Here is a 17,165-nt window from a genome sequence, read left to right as displayed (position 1 = left end):
TGATGACGGATATGGCGTTCGTCGATCCTCCCGTTCCGGAGGGGAGGCTAGTTAAGCTATATAGGGGGCTCCCAAGATCACGTGCAGCAAGGGTGGAGCGTCAACAACTGGTCAACTTAACTTTAATCTGAATTAAATGTGATTCTAGTTAATTCAGACATCAAATCATGTTGCTTCTTTAAGTGCCTCACTCAAGAACAATATATTCAACTTCATTGATGCTTCTTTGAAATTTCTAAATCAAGTTAAATGTTTTTAATAGGAGAAAGCTTTTTATCATACAGCTGTCATAGTCTCTTCACTTCTATGTTTATGTTAAAAAATATCTGCAGTCTTATAAGAGTAAAATCCTAATTGAAAATATCCATACTTTTTATTAAGGTTTTAAGCAGGAGTTTCATCTTAATTTAATCTAATTCAATACTCATAAGATTCAACGTTGTATGCTGTTAGTGTAACGGGCGTGCTACTGAATATGGCCCTAACACTTCCTTATAGAACAAAAAGACGAATTTGTTAGAAGGAGAGGAAAGGAGATTGAAAGCTACGAAGAAGGTTGGGCGAAGAGTTTTATGCAGGTTCAGGGCGGAAGAAAAATAATCCGGGCGTAGACTGTTTTGGTTACGGAAAGGTTATCAACCGGGCGTTAGCTCTACGCTAATAAATGTAACTAGTTATTCTGTTGCAAGTGAAAATCAAACAAGTTCCATTTAGGAAATTACTGAATAGAGTTTCATATCACGTGGGTGCTTAAGTGGCTTAGAATGTGGTGAATACATAATTAACAAGTTAAGCTAGTTTATCTCCTTGTTCTGGCCACTTGCAATTTTTGGTGCTGTTTTTTAGTGTGTAAATTACTGTATTAAATACAGCGATCTTATTGATTCTACATCAAGATCCACGGTACTGAGCTGTATTGGTGTAATCTATGAATCTCTTTGAGCTAACCCTAATTTAGTTTAATTGAATGGAATTCTGCCCAGCATTGACTGTGACGGCGCTATGACGGCGTTGGCTATTGCAACTATGGCAACGTATGGCTACTGGCATTGTCCGAAAAGGGTAATAGCAACGGCCTAGCAACCACCCCCGCAAACAACTACCCTGTAAACAAATACCCCACCAAAACTGCGTAGCAACGGCACAGGAACCGCCAGTCGAAGGGGTATGTAAGGAGAGGCTTCGCCAGGCCCCTGTTTCTCAAATCACCTTAGTATTTCGTTGAAATAGTTTCCCTAGTTGGCAGTCGAACATCTGTTTATCTACGCCTAGATTGAAATTATAACATTGATATTTCACACAGAGGGGGATATTTTTGACATGTAGAACAGCAATGCTTTGATTGTGGAAGTTGTTTTCAATTCCACTGACTCTTTTGTTTTTTATATTGACATCAGACACAAGTTCACATAGTTGAAAGAGAAATTCACTTATGTTTTAAAGTGGAATTCAATTATTCAGGTGGTAGTATAGATGAGAACTTAAAGAGTTGAAGATAAAGCTTCACATGAAATGCAGCATGACTTAGCAGATGAGAAGTCTTCATTTTATAAAAAATATAAGAATTGATAACTGCATGATTAATTATTCAATATAAAATTACTGACCAGCTTCTATAAATTATTTTATGAGTAATAAAACTATCTAGTAAATAAATTTTAAACAGTGCTAATATCATATAATTATCTTTTCATCTAAGACAGAGAACTTGCTTCTTTAATATAAAGTATAAAGTATTATATAGTAATTTGATAAAGGCACTGTGAACTTTTATTTTCTGAAGAAGAGTAAAAAAACTATCTAACTTAGTAGTTTCATAGACATCATAGTTACATTATCAAAAATAATTAAATATAACTAGTTATTGATGTAAAGTAGTTATTTATATAAATTATATAGTTAGTAATATCATTATTATTAACTGATTCTCTCTATAATTTAGCATGAGATGAAGATTTTACAGAAAGATATGATAGTTTTTCTGTTATTTTCATAACAAGAGGTTTAGTTCTGATAAGCTTTGAGTATTTGAACATATTTAAAATACTTAGCTGATGACTTAATATGTGAAAAGTTTATAAATATCTATATTCTGTTAGAGAAAACATCTTATACCTCTGTCTAATAAGCTTGTTAAAACATTTTCACTATATGTTTTAACCTCTCAAAGAATTAAATTATTATCTATTAATTAAAAGATTTAAATTTAGTATATATAACTTCTTTTATATTGTATGAAAGTTTAACATTAATAGCTCTAGCTTGCTGTAGAAGAAAGACTCTACTGTATATAAATTTAAAATATAAATGAACTGTATAATCTGTTCAAAGTGCTTAATTGACATATAAAGCAATAATGAATTGAGCTCTGAGCATAGTTTGACTGCTAGCAATAACAAACAAATGATGATTTATATACTTCTATATATATAATTATATCAAAAATATGTTAATATCAGAGATATTAGTTAATCTCTATTCAATTTGAATTTTAATATATAAATTTATAGATTTAAATATCAGCTCTATATCAATACATTATATGAATAATGTGAATAATGTATATAAATCATCTATATTAATGATCATCAAAAGATTAAGAAATGAAGATCAATGTATAAACTGCATGAAAGTGAATTGAATATTTTCAGTAGAGAAAATATCTGTAATCACTTTCTCAACTGTTTACTTGCAAATTTTATTTTATTTTATTTTATTTTTCATTTTTTAATAGTTTTTCCAGGCTCTAAGAAAGGAATTAATTAGTTTAAATATAATAGTAATTGAAAATGAGAAAATTATCTTCAAAATTCACAGGTAATTTTATGGAAGAATTACTTGTTTATAGCTGGTTGCAGAGTAAGTGAAGCTGAGAATCAATGTAAATATTCAATAAAATCACATTGGCACGCGTTGGCAGTGTCAAACATGGTTTCCATGAATGAGTGGAGATGTTTAAGCCAATAATCTTTTTTTTTTTATATTTATTTTAGTATGAGAGATTATTAGTCAAATCATTCATTAGTCACTGCGCTAAAAATTGCAAGTAGGAGATACAGAGTAAAACATGGTTTAATAATATTTAAAGTTATCATTATTAATAGATAACTAGTGAAACCCTGATCTTTCAGATCAGGTAGATACATCATAGCCACTGGACTGCACATCTATTGAATAATACTTCTAATACTAGTTTAACACTAATACTAATACTCCATACTAATCATAATAAATAATAGTGATTCCCCCAGACCTTTTTCAGTTGTGCAAATGCCTTCGATTCAATTTGTGACGAAACAAAAATCTCAAATATCAGCCAGGCCATCGCCCATTTACTATTCATATCTCAGGAGCTAACCATTCGTGGTCCTTGCTATTCCACTCTCCCTTTCCTCATCGTCCAACTCTATCTATCTTTCTCTCTCATCAACATTTCTCCATCTTTCCCAACCCTAATTCTACACAATGCGTCTCTCCATGGCCGTCCTCCCCTCCCTTCTCGGCCTCGTCGCCGCTCAGGGCCTGAATGGCCTTCCTGAATGCGCCGTATGTCTCCTTAATACCCTCTATATTATACAATTATATCCAACCTACCACTACCCCAACCCATCCGTAGCACAACAATGATACTATAAGGCCAAACAAATAGGGAACTAATGAAATATCCCTCTAGAAAAGTTGCGCGACAGACAGCATTCCCTCGGTCTGCGGCCTGAATATCCAGTGTATCTGCACCTCCGGTGGCTTCCTCACGAACGTGAGCTGCTGCGTCATGAGTAGCTGCTCATTGGAAGATCAAAACAGTATGTTGCATCTATCTATCCCATTTTATCACTCCCAATACATACAAACCTACAGACCCACATACACAACCCATATCTACTAGACACAATCCTAACCCACCCCCAACAGAAACAATCATGTTCGCACAAAGCCTCTGCGCCTCCGCCGGCGTAAACAACATGCCAGGCTCAGTCGTTTGCAATACCACGCAGTCGTCTTCTACCCCTACTACTAGCCCCACTCCGGTGCCGTCGCAGAACGCGGCAGCGAAGATTGGAGTTGGCGCGGGACTGGTGTTGGTAATGGCGGTTTGGGGGATGTTTTAAGTGTGGTTTGGGGGGTTTGGGGGATTTGAAGGTTTTGGGGAGGGGTTGATGGTTTGAGTGAGTGAGCGAGAGGGGTGGGAGGTGCATGTTGTTCTTGATTAAATTTTCTCTTGTTTCCTTTTGATGTCTTCGTTTTATATACCATTGTGCCATGCTTTGCGATGTGCTGGTATTGGTTGCAAAAAGGGAGCGGAAGTAAGATAGTTCTTGTTTCGTATTTCATATGAGAGCATCAGTTGAAGCTTTGCGTCTTATTTTGTTTTAATAAATGTTATGGATGATGGAACAACTTTTTTTTTTCTTTAAATTTTCTTGTTTTTTGGTGTTGCTGTTCTCCGTCTATTTGCACGTTTAATGGTCTTTTCAAAAATGTTGTATTTAATACGTATGTGCACACCTACATTCATACAATCGGATCTGGGTCTCCTGTGTGCTACGTGTTCAAGGGCAATATCTAATTCTAACACTGTAATCGTCTAATATTTGTATGTATGTATGCACGTATTTCAAGCTTATTAATCGTAATAGTTCTTGGAAAATATTTACGTATTGATATATTCCGCAGACCTTGTCATAGACATGTATGGGCTCGACTGCTCTCAATCACTGATCCCTACTCCATCCGCTTTTCATCTTCATCCCCCCAACTTCGCAAGTTCGAAATCTCCCCTAACCCTTAATCTCCAAAAATAGTTCCTACCTCTCAAACCCCTATTCCTAACATACCCCTATTGCACCGCCACAGTCGTGCTGTGGACGAATGTCCCACTGTACGTACTACCAGGAAAGCCACAGCATCAGGAACTTTGAGCAACCAGCTCCAACACTACCCTTTAGGGAGTCCCGAATGTTCCTCTGTCTGGTCAGCCTGCATTGCGTAGCGTCGTATAACGTTACCTCACACTTGCCATTTGTCCCGTTCACAGCCCCCGAATGACGTTGCACGGTCCGGGTGAAGGGAAAAGCTGGCAAGGGCCAGTAGATTGGAATATATAGATCCCACCATCTTTTTTTTTAATTATATTTATTTATTTATATTTTTCATTTCATTTTCCTAGAGTAGCTGTACTGGGACCGAGGAATGGAACCATGGACGTGTGAGTTGTTTGATCGTGTTTATGAATACTGAGGGACATGGAGTTAATCATTGTATGGAGAACTCGGAACTTCGCTTCTCTGGATGCTGGTGGCTACTATCACCCATTTGGAGTTACCGGTGCGTGTTTTGAATAGTTGGAGGGTGTGCTTTGCCATCAAGTTCAAATGTGTGTGGACGTATAGTTATACAAATCGAAGCCATCAAGTTCACGATCATTCTTCCACTTTGTGGAGCCAATGTCATCCAGTTATACTATATATCAACCTATATATAATGCCCTTCTGCGCTCAGAAAGATCAAAAACCAGCGTCAATGACTTTATTATCGTTCGTGAAAAGCCCAAGCTCAAAAATATACAGGCTGATTTAGAAATGAAGCTTAAGCTTATTGCGATATTTATAACAAATCCATATATATTAAATAGTTAGTCGTAATAAGATAATCACTGCCATCTTTGCTACGCTCCGACAGATGGAATCGTACTGTATTCTCTGACAACCCCCCGCGAGTGAGAACCGGAGAGCCTTTTCCCTGATAACAACAAAGCGCACAAGTTTTATCACGGTTTCTGGTCATCAAGTCTAGCATGTATTATCAACTGATGCAGCGAGCCGTCTAGCAGGTCAATCTCGGGCCGAACTGGAAATTCGCAGCTTTCATATTCTTTCCACATCTGCTTTGTCCTCGGAGAATCTGGATCTTTGTACGGTTTGCTAGAGAAGATCTAGGTTAGCGAGAACCATTGGCAGCAGACGCTGGATTAGATATACTCCGTACTGGAATTTATTGAACACGGTATTGGAGCTCACGCAGATGATGACGGCTGGCCGAGCGAGATCCGCAATGATCTGCTTGACCGGTGCGCTAACAAAAGGGGAGAAAACTATACACACGTCATCGAGCTCTGCAAAGCCTCCGGCCCCATGATCTCCTATAACTTCAAATCCAATCTCCCGTAACACATCCTTCGTCTCATTCGAGTAAAGAGGGTCTTGAGTAAGCAGCCTTACCCTTACGTCCCTCGTTTCGGCATGGGAACGTGTTACGTCGGCCATTGTTAACGCAATCGCATGATGTATCAAGGATGTTTCTATCACGCTTGTTTCCGGTTCTTGTTCAACCGTTGACTTGGAGCTGTTCTGCTCCCTCCACCAATCAGGCGGCTTGTAGTTCAAGTCGCCTAACCCAAAACACATGATCTTAATCACCTTCTTCGCATTCCCATTCCCACATAGGAGATTGCCGAATTTGTGACGTGAAGGCCTCGCAAGTCGCGCTGTCGTTCCATCGGTTTCGAGACTTTTCAAACAACGATCGCACGTTCTCGATCTGTCCCTCACAGTTGGGTACCGTCTCATTTTTCCACTCTACGAGGTAGGTGCAGGAGTACATCTCGGGTGGACCATCAGGTGTGGTTTGGACGAGATGCCAGAACTCTTGAAATTTAACATATGGCCTCCTGAAAGGTGATGATGAAGTTGCATGTTAGGATGGGATCTCTCCACTCCATTGAATGGAATTGGGACGACTGTAGGCCCTACCAGATTGGCTTCTGCACCCCAAACATCGGATTCTTTATGTGAATGACACTACCGTCGATACGGCGGACAGTAAACTTCTCCGTGGTACGGGAGTGCGCAAGCTGTTGTTCGATATCTGCAAGATCCTCTTTTCTCCATAGCTTGACTCCCGAGTCATATAAGTCTGCGGCGCGCTGGCTGCTTATTATCCAATGAGAGCGTCTGCAGTCAAGTAATGGTTCTAGGATCTGGTTTTGTTCATCTTGTTTTGAATGTGACATATTTGAGGATATTGTAAATGTTATTTACAACATGTTATTTAACAATACAGGCATTAGCAACAGCGGAGACAATTCATTCTGGCGCTTTAAAGTCAGTCGAGCGTGGTTATGAACAGTGTCCGGCGCTAACTGGCCTGAACCTAGGGAGGAATGTAGGTATGGGGAATTCATATCCCTAGAGAGCTAAGGGGTAATTAACTTGGTCAAATCAAATTTTGTGATTATTATGCGTTGGCGGTACAGGGGACGTCTACGAAGCTAGAACAGTGGAATATTTATTGAAATGGGTAAGCCGTGGAGATGTAACATATATATTTTGAATGTTCGTCATGTTGCCTTGATGAGAAAGGAGATGCGCCCTCACAGGATTTGGTATTTCGCCATCGGGTGGAGTTACCCCACTCCAAGCGCTTCCCCATCAGAGCTACATACTATGGAGACATAACCCAAGATAACAAGGATGTGATTGGCTGCTGTCAGGTCATAAGCTTAGGGTTAGTGGCTATTGCGGAGATCGACCTCGGGAATGCCGTCCCGTCTCCAAATTCGGTGGATACCGATCTATGGTTCCTTATGGATGAACGCTCGACTGTTGTATGCATCTTGCGTATGTTAATTATAATGGAATATAGAATGCGGTGTCGGGGAGGCAACTGCACTGACATATGCCTGGGAATTCCGTGGTAAGTTGAGGTAATTCCAGAGAGCAGTCTTCGTCTTCACTGTTGGTTTGATCACGAAGACGGTCTGCTCTGGGGAGGGGAGATCGTGCTGGTGGCCTAGATTGGAATTCCCTGCTTAGAGCCAAGTTGTTCTACTGCTGCAGGCGCTGGTTTACAATGTGGGCCTCTCCATTCTTTGTCCCGAGCATCGTCCCTCTTGGTCATTGGATATTGGAAAAGAAAAGAAGAGAAACGAAGCCAATAAAGATAAAAATATAATCGACGGAAGGCTAAGAAGGGTATGTAAGAATATGAGATATGAACAAAAAGCGAACAAAAAGCGAACGACAATATGGTTATGGAAAGCTCAAAGCGACGCCTAAACAATAAATCAAAGAAATCTATTCCACACCTCATCTTGCTAGACGTATTGTTTCTTGCCCTCCTTTAACCAATTGTATAACGAAAATCAAAGGGGAAAAAGAATCTCCGGCAAAAAGAATCATTAAGTCTTTTGTTTAAGACTTATTTGTGTACTGTACCTAAGCTCTAGCTTCAAGGTGAGTGAATGATATGGTATAGGAGAAAGTTCCACGCTGCAGGCTAGAAAATTCCATCACTTCACTTCTTCAGCCAAATTGAGAACATTATGGTACACAGATGAATTTATCACCAGCGCATGGATACCATATATTATCGTGAAGCCCTCGATAGTAGGGGTGGAGCAAATAGTGAAGAGTCTGTCCGTCGACGTTCGTCTTTGAGTGAGAGAAGTGTCTGGAGTGGAGCAAAGAAATTTAGCAAAGTGAGTTAGATGGAAATATTGGCAATCCAGAGCAGCGCATATCTATCACCCACCGAAGCGGAGAACATCATTTCCGTCATTGCATATCCCAGCACCACTTTATTTTTCAGATGGTTGACTTTTGCATCCAACGCCGCAGCATCTTGCATTCCTGCAGCGGTAGCCGGCATCCAGACCTCAGGGGCAGAAGCGTAGATTCGTATTGATATGATAGAAAAGACAAGGCATCTGGTTATGGCGAGGAGGATGCATATGTGCGTAAAGAGGGAGGTGAAGACCCGGATCATCTTGTTAGCCGCTGCGGACATGGTGGGGGAATTTCCATTGGAATCGAAGAGACGGCTTATTATCGAAATCATTTGATTTATTAAGGGGAGTTTGATGGCTAGGATTAGGTCGAAGAGGGCGAATGTTAATAGGATGACACCACAGTAGGCGAGCGGAGAGTGCGGGCGTGTGAATGTCGGTGTCGCATCCTGAGACATCCGGAGATGTAAGCGGAGAGGATCGGAGAACGAGTGTGAAAGTTTAATTGAGGCGGATTGAAGTGAAAGGGATCGGTGAATGTGATCATGTCGGGTTGAGGACTAACTTACGATCCGGATAACATTGTTGACGTTGTATTCCAGGTCCCAGTCTGCGATAATTTCCTGGCAGTTGGTGAGGTAAACAGCCAGGGCAAACTGGAAGAGAGCATGCAGCTTGATGTAGCTTTTCGACGACAACCGGCCCATGATGAGCCCGTAGCCCTTTGGAAGAGCTAAATTCCCGCAGTATCCTTGAGTACCTGGAGGGAGCTCAAGCACCACGTCGCTCACTCCGTGTTGTGTTTGGATATGGTCTTCGAATTTGAATAGCCGCAGTTTTGATTCTTTGAGATAGGGACTGCTGACTGATTGATGCTGACTAATGTGTTATGTCATGTCCGATTGTTCTCTTTAGAGGACCGATATCAACCCTGTTGCATTGTGGGACTCTCACCGAGCTAGCTACAACTAATAAATATGTATAGGTGCACGTGACCTCGGGTAGCCCGGGAATCCTCCAACATGTTCCCTAACTAACTAGTTAACTAACAAACTAGTTAATGAACCCCACCCTACCAACATTTTCCTATTCCTTTACTTGAAATCTGATGGCATATGTTCGTCTTTGCTGTTTGTGATTTATGTTTCGAAATAGGATATCTTGTGGCATGGGCGATATTCAATGCTTTGCTGATAGAGTTGTCGTGATTTTATACACCATCTTTTCGTGACAAGGCGTTTAGATCTGACATTTCTTTGTCGAGGCCGTTTAACCCTCATCACAGCCATGACAAACCCCGCTGAATCCGCTGTGCTCCGGAAGGATCGCCAAGTCAAATACTTTCTTCGTTGCCTCAAAACTTTTCTCCCACATCAGTATACCTCCACTGACTCAAGTCGAATGACCTTGGCTTTTTTCACGATTGCTGGGCTTGATCTCCTTGGCTCCTTGGACGACAACCTCCAGCCATCAGAGCGCAAAGGCTATATCGATTGGATATACCATTGCCAGGTTCCGTCTGGTGGCTTTCGGGGATTTCCAGGGACGATATTTGGAGATTCGAAGAGGAACCCTTCTAATGAATGCTGGGACCCAGCAAATGTGCCCGCCACGTTCTTTGCGCTCATGAACCTAATTTTATTGGGTGATGACCTGAGTCGTGTCAAACGGAGAGAATGTCTACGGTGGCTATGCAGTATGCAGCGCGAAGATGGGAGTTTTGGAGAAGTATTAGCACCTGAAGGAAAAATTGAAGGAAGCAGTGATTTGAGATTTTGCTGCTGTGCAGCTGGTGTACGCTATATACTACGGGGACAAGATGCGGATTATCTTAGAGATATTGAAGATATCGATGTAAACAGTCTGATCTCTCATATTGAGGCCTGTCAGGTAAGTAACAGTGAGTATTATACAAGAATGTATAGAACGGAATAGCTAACAGAAATGGACATAAAAGTCATTTGATGGGGGGTTTTCAGTGTCACCGTTGAACGAGTCGCATGGTACGCATGTTTAGCTCTACCAGTATGATAATCGGTCTCCCAGCTTACATTGTAGTAGCTGGCTTAACGTACTGTGCCCTTGCGTCGCTGTCATTTCTCGGATGCACACCTCCTTCTGCCCCCCATGCAGTCCCCGTTGTTGTCCCCGGAACGGCAAACTTCGAGAATTTAATTCGCTGGCTGGCCTGGCGACAGAGAACGGAATTCAAAGAGAATGACGAAAACGATAATGAAGATGAGAGGGGGAGAGAGCGAGAGAGACTCAACTTCGACGAGTTAAAAGAATCCGATTGCCGATCGATTGATGAGAAAATATCCTCCCTACCAGTTCTATCCACGGCGGCGGAACGGCCAGAGGAAGATCTCCTCTGGGCTGGATTTAATGGTAGATCAAACAAACTTGTCGACACATGTTACTCCTTCTGGGTAACAGGTACACTAAGTGTAAATGCCCACCCCGCTCTTATGAAGAAATGATGTTCACAAGAGACTGATCTCTGTTCTTTAGATATTGGATCGTCTCAACGTAGTAAATGTAGACCCAAACCGTCGCTATCTGCTCGAGAAAACGCAGCACCTAATAGGTGGCTTTGCAAAATGTGCCGGTGACCCACCAGGTGGGTTCCTTATTCCCTTCCCCAAAGATTTCAGCCTTTTCAGTTGGTCGTGAAGTTTAATGATTGATGCCTGTATAGATCTCCTCCACTCATACCTTGGGTTGGCGAGTTTTGGCCTCTTTGGCGAAGCCGGCATTGCCACTGTTGATCCAACGTTCTGTACTAGCAAACGAGCGCGCCACCATTTGGAGTCTCTGCCCTGGTGGACAGGTTCTAAATCACAATCGTAGGAAATGGGGAAAGGAACTTTGTTGTTAAGTCGCTAGAACTTTGTTTTCAAGTCTTTAACTGCACTCATAGACGTGCTAGAATTATCGTTACTTCAGGACAGCATTTCAGGGTTGGGGCTGGAAATATTACCCCTCGACCAGATGGGGGAGGCAAGGACCCGAATCTTGACTCTTCATATAAAAGACAACACCCATGATCGCTAGTGTTTTCTCCATTTATCCTGGAATAAACCCTTGGGTTCTCTGATTGTCGGGTGGCATGAATGAATGTAGTGATGGAAAATCATTCTAAATGATCCTAGCCTGAGAGGCGCGATGCGTGAACTAACCACGTGGCGAGGCTCTTTGTTCTCTTAAACACACCCTTGGGTGCGCGGTGAGCCCTGGGTGAAATATTCATGATTTCTATCTCCTATATTATGCGCTGGGTGAATTACCTGATCATCACAGTTTTCGATTCACAACTATCTTCCGGAAATGTCTTGCCATGCAAGAAACCTGATTGTCAAATTTTTATGCAGGTACCATTTCGATCCGAGGGCTTTTACTTCAGTTCGGTGACGCTATGGTTGGTCAGTATGTTCCACATGCCGATCAATTGCTTGCTGGGTGTAATCAGGGTTCGAAATCGAATCTGTTAAGGTGTGTGGTGTTTGCCTTTGGATCATTGTTTTCTCCTTTTACCTTTTTATTTCCTGATATCATCTTAAATATCTTGTAACAAGTTTGGCTTTGAAAGGCCTTCCTTGCTGAACTTGCGACTGAAGTTATCTGGTTGAGCAAAAGTGTAATAAATTTGGAGGCTTGCTGAACGTCAACAAGAATGGGAAATGGAGCAAATTATGGAGGATTGATTAAATTAACTGAATTTCAACTGACAGCCGCCTGGATCAACTCTATTCTGCTCCGCCTGCCTGACAAAACCTATCTGACCGTAGAAGGGATCGAGATCATTGAAAATCACTAGGCGCTTCAAAGATAGCTAGAACGGCTGTTCAAATGAGAAGATGTTGCAGGATTGAGCAATTTGAGATGGTTTGACTGAATAGCACGTTGTCTGTATGTTTGAGTTTGGACGTTTTCATTGAAGCAGCGTTTATAAAATCCCTCCTGCAGTCTCTAGTTGCCCCTTTTTTTATTTTTTATTTTTATTTGCTGCCACATCTTGAGCCCTTGTCAATTTGAACCTTGTCACAGAAGAGGCTGGGGAAACAATATCGCGGGAAGTACTTGGATGCTTGGATTTGTTGTACCCTCAATTCATACTTACATAGAAATATTCCTATGTAGATTTCTTGGTTTGATAATAATGCAGATAGTGGGAAATGGCAATTACCTACTAATATGTAGCCTCCTGCATTCATCTGCGGCAACTAAGGCATCCATGCTACTAGAACACAATCCCAAATAGACTCTGCGAAAACTTGGAAGCGGTACGTATACTATCCACAGTCATCCATGTTACATACACCGATTTGGTTCCTCAAACACACCATATCTTCTTCTGAAGCAGGCTTCATCATCCACTCATCTTGGATGAGCTTGTACAGTTGGGCCTCACTTCCAGATCCCAAGTTAGTATCTTCTGTATGAACTTGAGAAACTGGTCTTTTTCCTCGCCTGGGATTGTGGAGACGAAGTCCTCGAAAGAGGTTTTGGGGATGTGGGGTTCGGACGCCCTGTCGCGTGCCTATGTGCAGACTTGGATAAGCTTCTTTCATGTAGCCTAAAAATGAAGGCAGACTTTCCAGTCCTTCCTGATTTCGGGCAAATGCGACTGGTAGAAGGGCAGACTAAACGGGATTGGTGGATGTCTGACTTACTTGGAGCCTTCCCTGGGAATATCCTGTTGAGTGGTCTATTGGTGTCATGGTAAATACTAGTAGAAAGGTAAATATTAGTAGACATGAATCACGTACACCCAGTAATAGTATGTCTAACTCAAGGCCAAAACAATCACACACTTAAGTTTACGGAAGGGAAGCATTTATTTGACCCCATTGATCTGGTTAATAGTCAATATGCGCTTCCGTTGGCACTGGCCCAAAATATATTGGATATCCGAGTCTTCCACCGTTGGAGATATTTTGATGAGCAGGGTAACTGGGAGGCCTGAAAACCCCAGCTTAGTTTCCCGAGACCTGTACATGGGAGCCGCTCCATCAGTCGTGATGATAGGGACACTAGGATCTCGCGGCTCTTGGTCCTCGATGTCCTTGAGGCTGTTATCATCCTCGAGCTGCATCAGAACATTCTGAGGTGACATGTCTGCTCCAAGTATGGTAGTGGGTAGATGCAAAAGGTTTCGCCATCTCGTTTCAACCTACTAACATGGATGACACCGCAGCTCGAAGGAAACAAGTTGGAGGAAAACCACAAGCGTGTATGATGGATTTCACAAGAAGCTTGGGCAGGATGGAATTTGGAAATGTCTCCTGTAACACACGAATACTCTGGCCATGGGGTTTTGAGAAGATGCAGTAGTGTCGGCCATGAGGGAAGCTCTATCGATTTCAAAGATATCGTCTGCAAGACGCCTAAAGCCCATCTGCCGGGAGGTTGTGTTGATCCGTGTCAGCAAATCTCTTTAATCGCCGCAAGCGTATTAGTCTCGTTAAGAATTGGGGAAGATTCGGCAATGGCTAACGCACACTTTGAGTTAAGGGCACTGCTTTGCCAGAGAGTGGGTGAATATTAGTATTCCTGACAATCTTTCTCAGGAGCAGATGGGATTTTCGAACATCTGATCCCATGCAAGTCAGACAGTAGAATACGCGCCATATCCAAGCTTTGCAATAACCAGGAGCTGGTGGTCTTTAAACGCATCGCCGATTTTGGCGGGATAGTAATGCCTTTCGTGACACCGTGACAAACTCTGTTCTTCAATTGCTTCTCCTACAGCCATCGCATGGTTTGATCAACAAAACGTCTGAAGCACTTGCGGGAAACATGGTCGTTTGAATCCCCACAATGATCCCAGAGAGAAAGACGCATTTGATTGGGGAGGTCTCCCCCGAACATAACATCACCCCTTGTGTTCTATATCGTTTGTCGTCGTTGTGTTTTGGGGACGGGGTTTTCACTTGGCTGGTTAGCCGCCGCCAAGCCTTGAGTGGTAACTTTATCCCCTAACTAACCTTGGGACTGAACTAATGAAAATGGTTTTTTCTTTTTATTATTTATTTATTTATTTATTTATTTTAAACTGTTTGTTTCCTGCTTTTAGCTTGTGGCTTAGTTTGGATACGGTATTATCAATTGTGCTTTGATTTTGCTTGGCTTGTGCAGTCTAGTCTTAAGGGTGTTTGTTTTGCATAACCGCACCAGCTGTTGGATATTTACGGAATATTTATTTAACAACATATGAGCAACATTTTGATTGCAAATAAACCTGCCTTGATGGATGTGTCTTGAATCGAATATCCCCCATCCACTGATTCTCCAGACAGCAAGCAACTGGATGATCAACTTGGGTTTGCGCTAAGACAAGCCAGGCTGAAGGATTGGCATCGACTATCACTTGATCGTCGGTGATTGGATTTACGACCTTTGGACTTTGTTCACCCCTTTCCCTAAATGGGATGTGCTGTCAAGTTTTGAATTTTGAGGCGCTTGAGGCTCGCACCAAATGTGACATTATGCGAGAACCCTTCAAATAAGATGAAGAACAAAGCTCTTCAGATTTCGAAGGCATTACGGTCGCAATGGGAAGTCGACCCTTCATTCCTTGGTAGACAGATGAGGAACAAAAATGATTGTGACCTCACGTTTTCAATTTCAAGTTCAAAGATTATGCTGTATTTTTTCAGCATCCAGCTTAACATGGTTCATTTCAAAATGGGCCCTCGTATATCATGGCCTGGGACTGGCTGTTCCCCCCTGCGGATGGGCCCGACATATTGTCATGATGTCCCTTTCTGTCTCGGCGGATCGGCGGGCCGTCCTGTTTTTCACAGATTGAAATCTGGATCCCTCGTATTGAATCCTCGCCGTATGTCCATCTCTGTGATTTCCCACCGAATTGCAGTGAGATATACAGCCCCCAATGGAAGGGCAAAGGGAGTGAGGCTCTTAATGGCGTGTTTGGAATGAAAGTTAGCATGTCCGTCCGTCCAGATCCTTAAATATGAGACTCAGCCGCTCTCCTTTGCTTGATAGATTTATTACTCCCTTTCCAAGTTTGTTTCCTGAGAATTAAATCTCCGCCGGACCCCTTTCGCTCCCTTCTTGCAGTCTCTTTAACAGTCGCTCTTTCGCTCCTTTGATATACATAATTTAATATTGATACCCATTCACTCTCGTTCTTAGTTCATACCACAATTAAAAATGCATATCTCATCCATTGTGCTCTTTGCTGGCGCTGTTTCTGCAGCTCTTGTGCAGCCCAGCCACAACATGGCCGCCATGGCTCTTCAAAAGCTGCAGAGCCGACAATTGAACCTCTGCAAGCCCATCAGGCGACCATATAGCTGCGTGAAGTCTTGTGGCGAAGGCTATGAGGAATGCGGAAGTTTCCCTCATTGTTACAACCCTACCGTAGGCGAATCATGCTGCACAAACGGAAGTAAGCATATGCATCCCCGCACAATAAACCTTCTCTCCATCTCCAGCATCGGGCGCTGAATTCCCAAAACTAACGTACCGTTTGCGCTGGACAGAATATTGCCCCAAGGGGACCTTCTGTACAGATTCCGGTTGTTGTCCCGAGGGCAGCTCTCTCGCAGATTGCAATGCTACTGAAAGTCTGACCGCTCCTCCCACCACGAGCCCGACAACTCCACCTGGGGATGACGACGATGACTCCTCCAGCTCGTCCACTACTTCTGATACTTTCAGCCTCCCCACCCCGACTCTCCCATCGTTCACTCTGCCAGGTGACTCCGAAGCCACCGCAACAGAGCCCCTTACAAATCCTACCGGTGCGGCTAACAAGCTCGGAGGGCAAGCTGCGTTAATTGGTGCGGGTCTTGGGCTGTTGGCAGTCCTTTAAATTTGATTAACTGAAGAGTAACGAATGAGAGGATTGTCCGCTTAATATGGAGCCATTGGCATGCCCTTTGCGGTCTTGGTGTATGGTACTCTTGTTCTGTTTATTGAATTCAAGTTGAGTTGATATAATGTTTAAAAGGATGTTGAATGTTTTCACTCTAAATTGACTCATAGTGTCAGAGAAGCTTGGCTATTTTATGTCTAGTGATAGTTTCATGTACACTTCTCTTTCTGAGATATATTATGCATACATTTTTCATTGAATGATGCATACTGTGTTCCTTTTTTTGTTTTCTAACACACTGATCACTTCTACTTCTAAGTGATTATGCATTTCTGGTTTCAATGATGAATGCAACTGAGCAATTAAGCAACCAAGCAATGCACTGTAAGTAGCTGACACAAACACCCCTTTCTATTGCATAAAATGAAGCCTGTTCATATGGCTCTTAAGTACATCAAAATCACAATCTTCACTTTGATATTTAGTGATGTAACTGAATATCACGAAACAATAATCTGTTGCAGAGAAAGCTACGGCACAGCAACTAAATATTAGCTCTTTGCTTCTTGGTGATCCTGATAAGAAACATGTTGAGTCTGTTTCACATATTCTTTTCTTCATTCTGGGTGACAAATATGATGGGATCTGGGACTGCTCAACTCCCTGAACAGGTTTCCTCCAGAAAAAAATACCAGGAAAACTAACTATCTTTTGAATGGCAGGAAGCGAACTGTTCCCAAGGCATCTCGGAGATTTCTCAGGGTCCTGAAGTCTATCAGGGTCCATGTGATAAATGCGGCAAAGCTTGGAACCAACCTG

The 17,165-nt window shown here is 42.2% G+C and overlaps 6 protein-coding genes across 6 annotated transcripts; 3 read left to right on the top strand and 3 right to left on the bottom strand.

Moving 5' to 3' along the window:
• Window positions 1-3,465: 3,465 nt before the first annotated feature.
• PAAG_00918 (hypothetical protein) lies at window positions 3,466-4,109 on the top strand (the record flags this gene model as incomplete). The annotated part of the gene is made up of 3 exons (XM_002797013.2): window positions 3,466-3,546; window positions 3,674-3,803; window positions 3,913-4,109. The coding sequence occupies 3 exons, from the start codon at window positions 3,466-3,468 to the stop codon at window positions 4,107-4,109; spliced, it is 408 nt and encodes a 135-aa protein (XP_002797059.1).
• A 1,658-nt stretch (window positions 4,110-5,767) lies between these two features.
• Window positions 5,768-7,009, bottom strand: PAAG_00917 (hypothetical protein; the record flags this gene model as incomplete). Its single annotated transcript, XM_015844181.1, has 4 exons — window positions 5,768-5,921; window positions 5,986-6,388; window positions 6,417-6,667; window positions 6,750-7,009. 4 exons carry the CDS (start codon window positions 7,007-7,009, stop codon window positions 5,768-5,770), a joined length of 1,068 nt encoding a protein of 355 aa, XP_015700962.1.
• Window positions 7,010-8,364: 1,355 nt separating this feature from the next.
• Window positions 8,365-9,210, bottom strand: PAAG_00915 (hypothetical protein; the record flags this gene model as incomplete). Its single annotated transcript, XM_015844180.1, has 3 exons — window positions 8,365-8,448; window positions 8,530-8,952; window positions 9,073-9,210. 3 exons carry the CDS (start codon window positions 9,208-9,210, stop codon window positions 8,365-8,367), a joined length of 645 nt encoding a protein of 214 aa, XP_015700961.1.
• Window positions 9,211-9,790: 580 nt separating this feature from the next.
• Window positions 9,791-11,353, top strand: PAAG_00914 (geranylgeranyl transferase type I beta subunit; the record flags this gene model as incomplete). The annotated part of the gene is made up of 5 exons (XM_015844179.1): window positions 9,791-10,393; window positions 10,461-10,506; window positions 10,565-10,950; window positions 11,015-11,123; window positions 11,202-11,353. 5 exons carry the CDS (start codon window positions 9,791-9,793, stop codon window positions 11,351-11,353), a joined length of 1,296 nt encoding a protein of 431 aa, XP_015700960.1.
• Window positions 11,354-12,795: 1,442 nt separating this feature from the next.
• On the bottom strand, window positions 12,796-14,258 carry PAAG_00913 (hypothetical protein; the record flags this gene model as incomplete). The annotated part of the gene is made up of 4 exons (XM_015844178.1): window positions 12,796-13,146; window positions 13,350-13,676; window positions 13,800-13,938; window positions 14,128-14,258. 4 exons carry the CDS (start codon window positions 14,256-14,258, stop codon window positions 12,796-12,798), a joined length of 948 nt encoding a protein of 315 aa, XP_015700959.1.
• Window positions 14,259-15,679: 1,421 nt separating this feature from the next.
• Window positions 15,680-16,343, top strand: PAAG_00912 (prp 4 CRoW domain-containing protein; the record flags this gene model as incomplete). The annotated part of the gene is made up of 2 exons (XM_002797007.2): window positions 15,680-15,917; window positions 16,012-16,343. 2 exons carry the CDS (start codon window positions 15,680-15,682, stop codon window positions 16,341-16,343), a joined length of 570 nt encoding a protein of 189 aa, XP_002797053.1.
• Window positions 16,344-17,165: the final 822 nt, after the last annotated feature.

The sequence above is a fragment of the Paracoccidioides lutzii genome (genome assembly GCF_000150705.2).
Source record: "Paracoccidioides lutzii Pb01 unplaced genomic scaffold supercont2.2, whole genome shotgun sequence".
NCBI classification, from domain to species: Eukaryota; Fungi; Ascomycota; class Eurotiomycetes; order Onygenales; family Ajellomycetaceae; genus Paracoccidioides; species Paracoccidioides lutzii.
The sequence above is the reverse complement of the archived record's forward strand: the minus strand, read 5'-3'. Positions and strand labels throughout refer to the sequence as shown.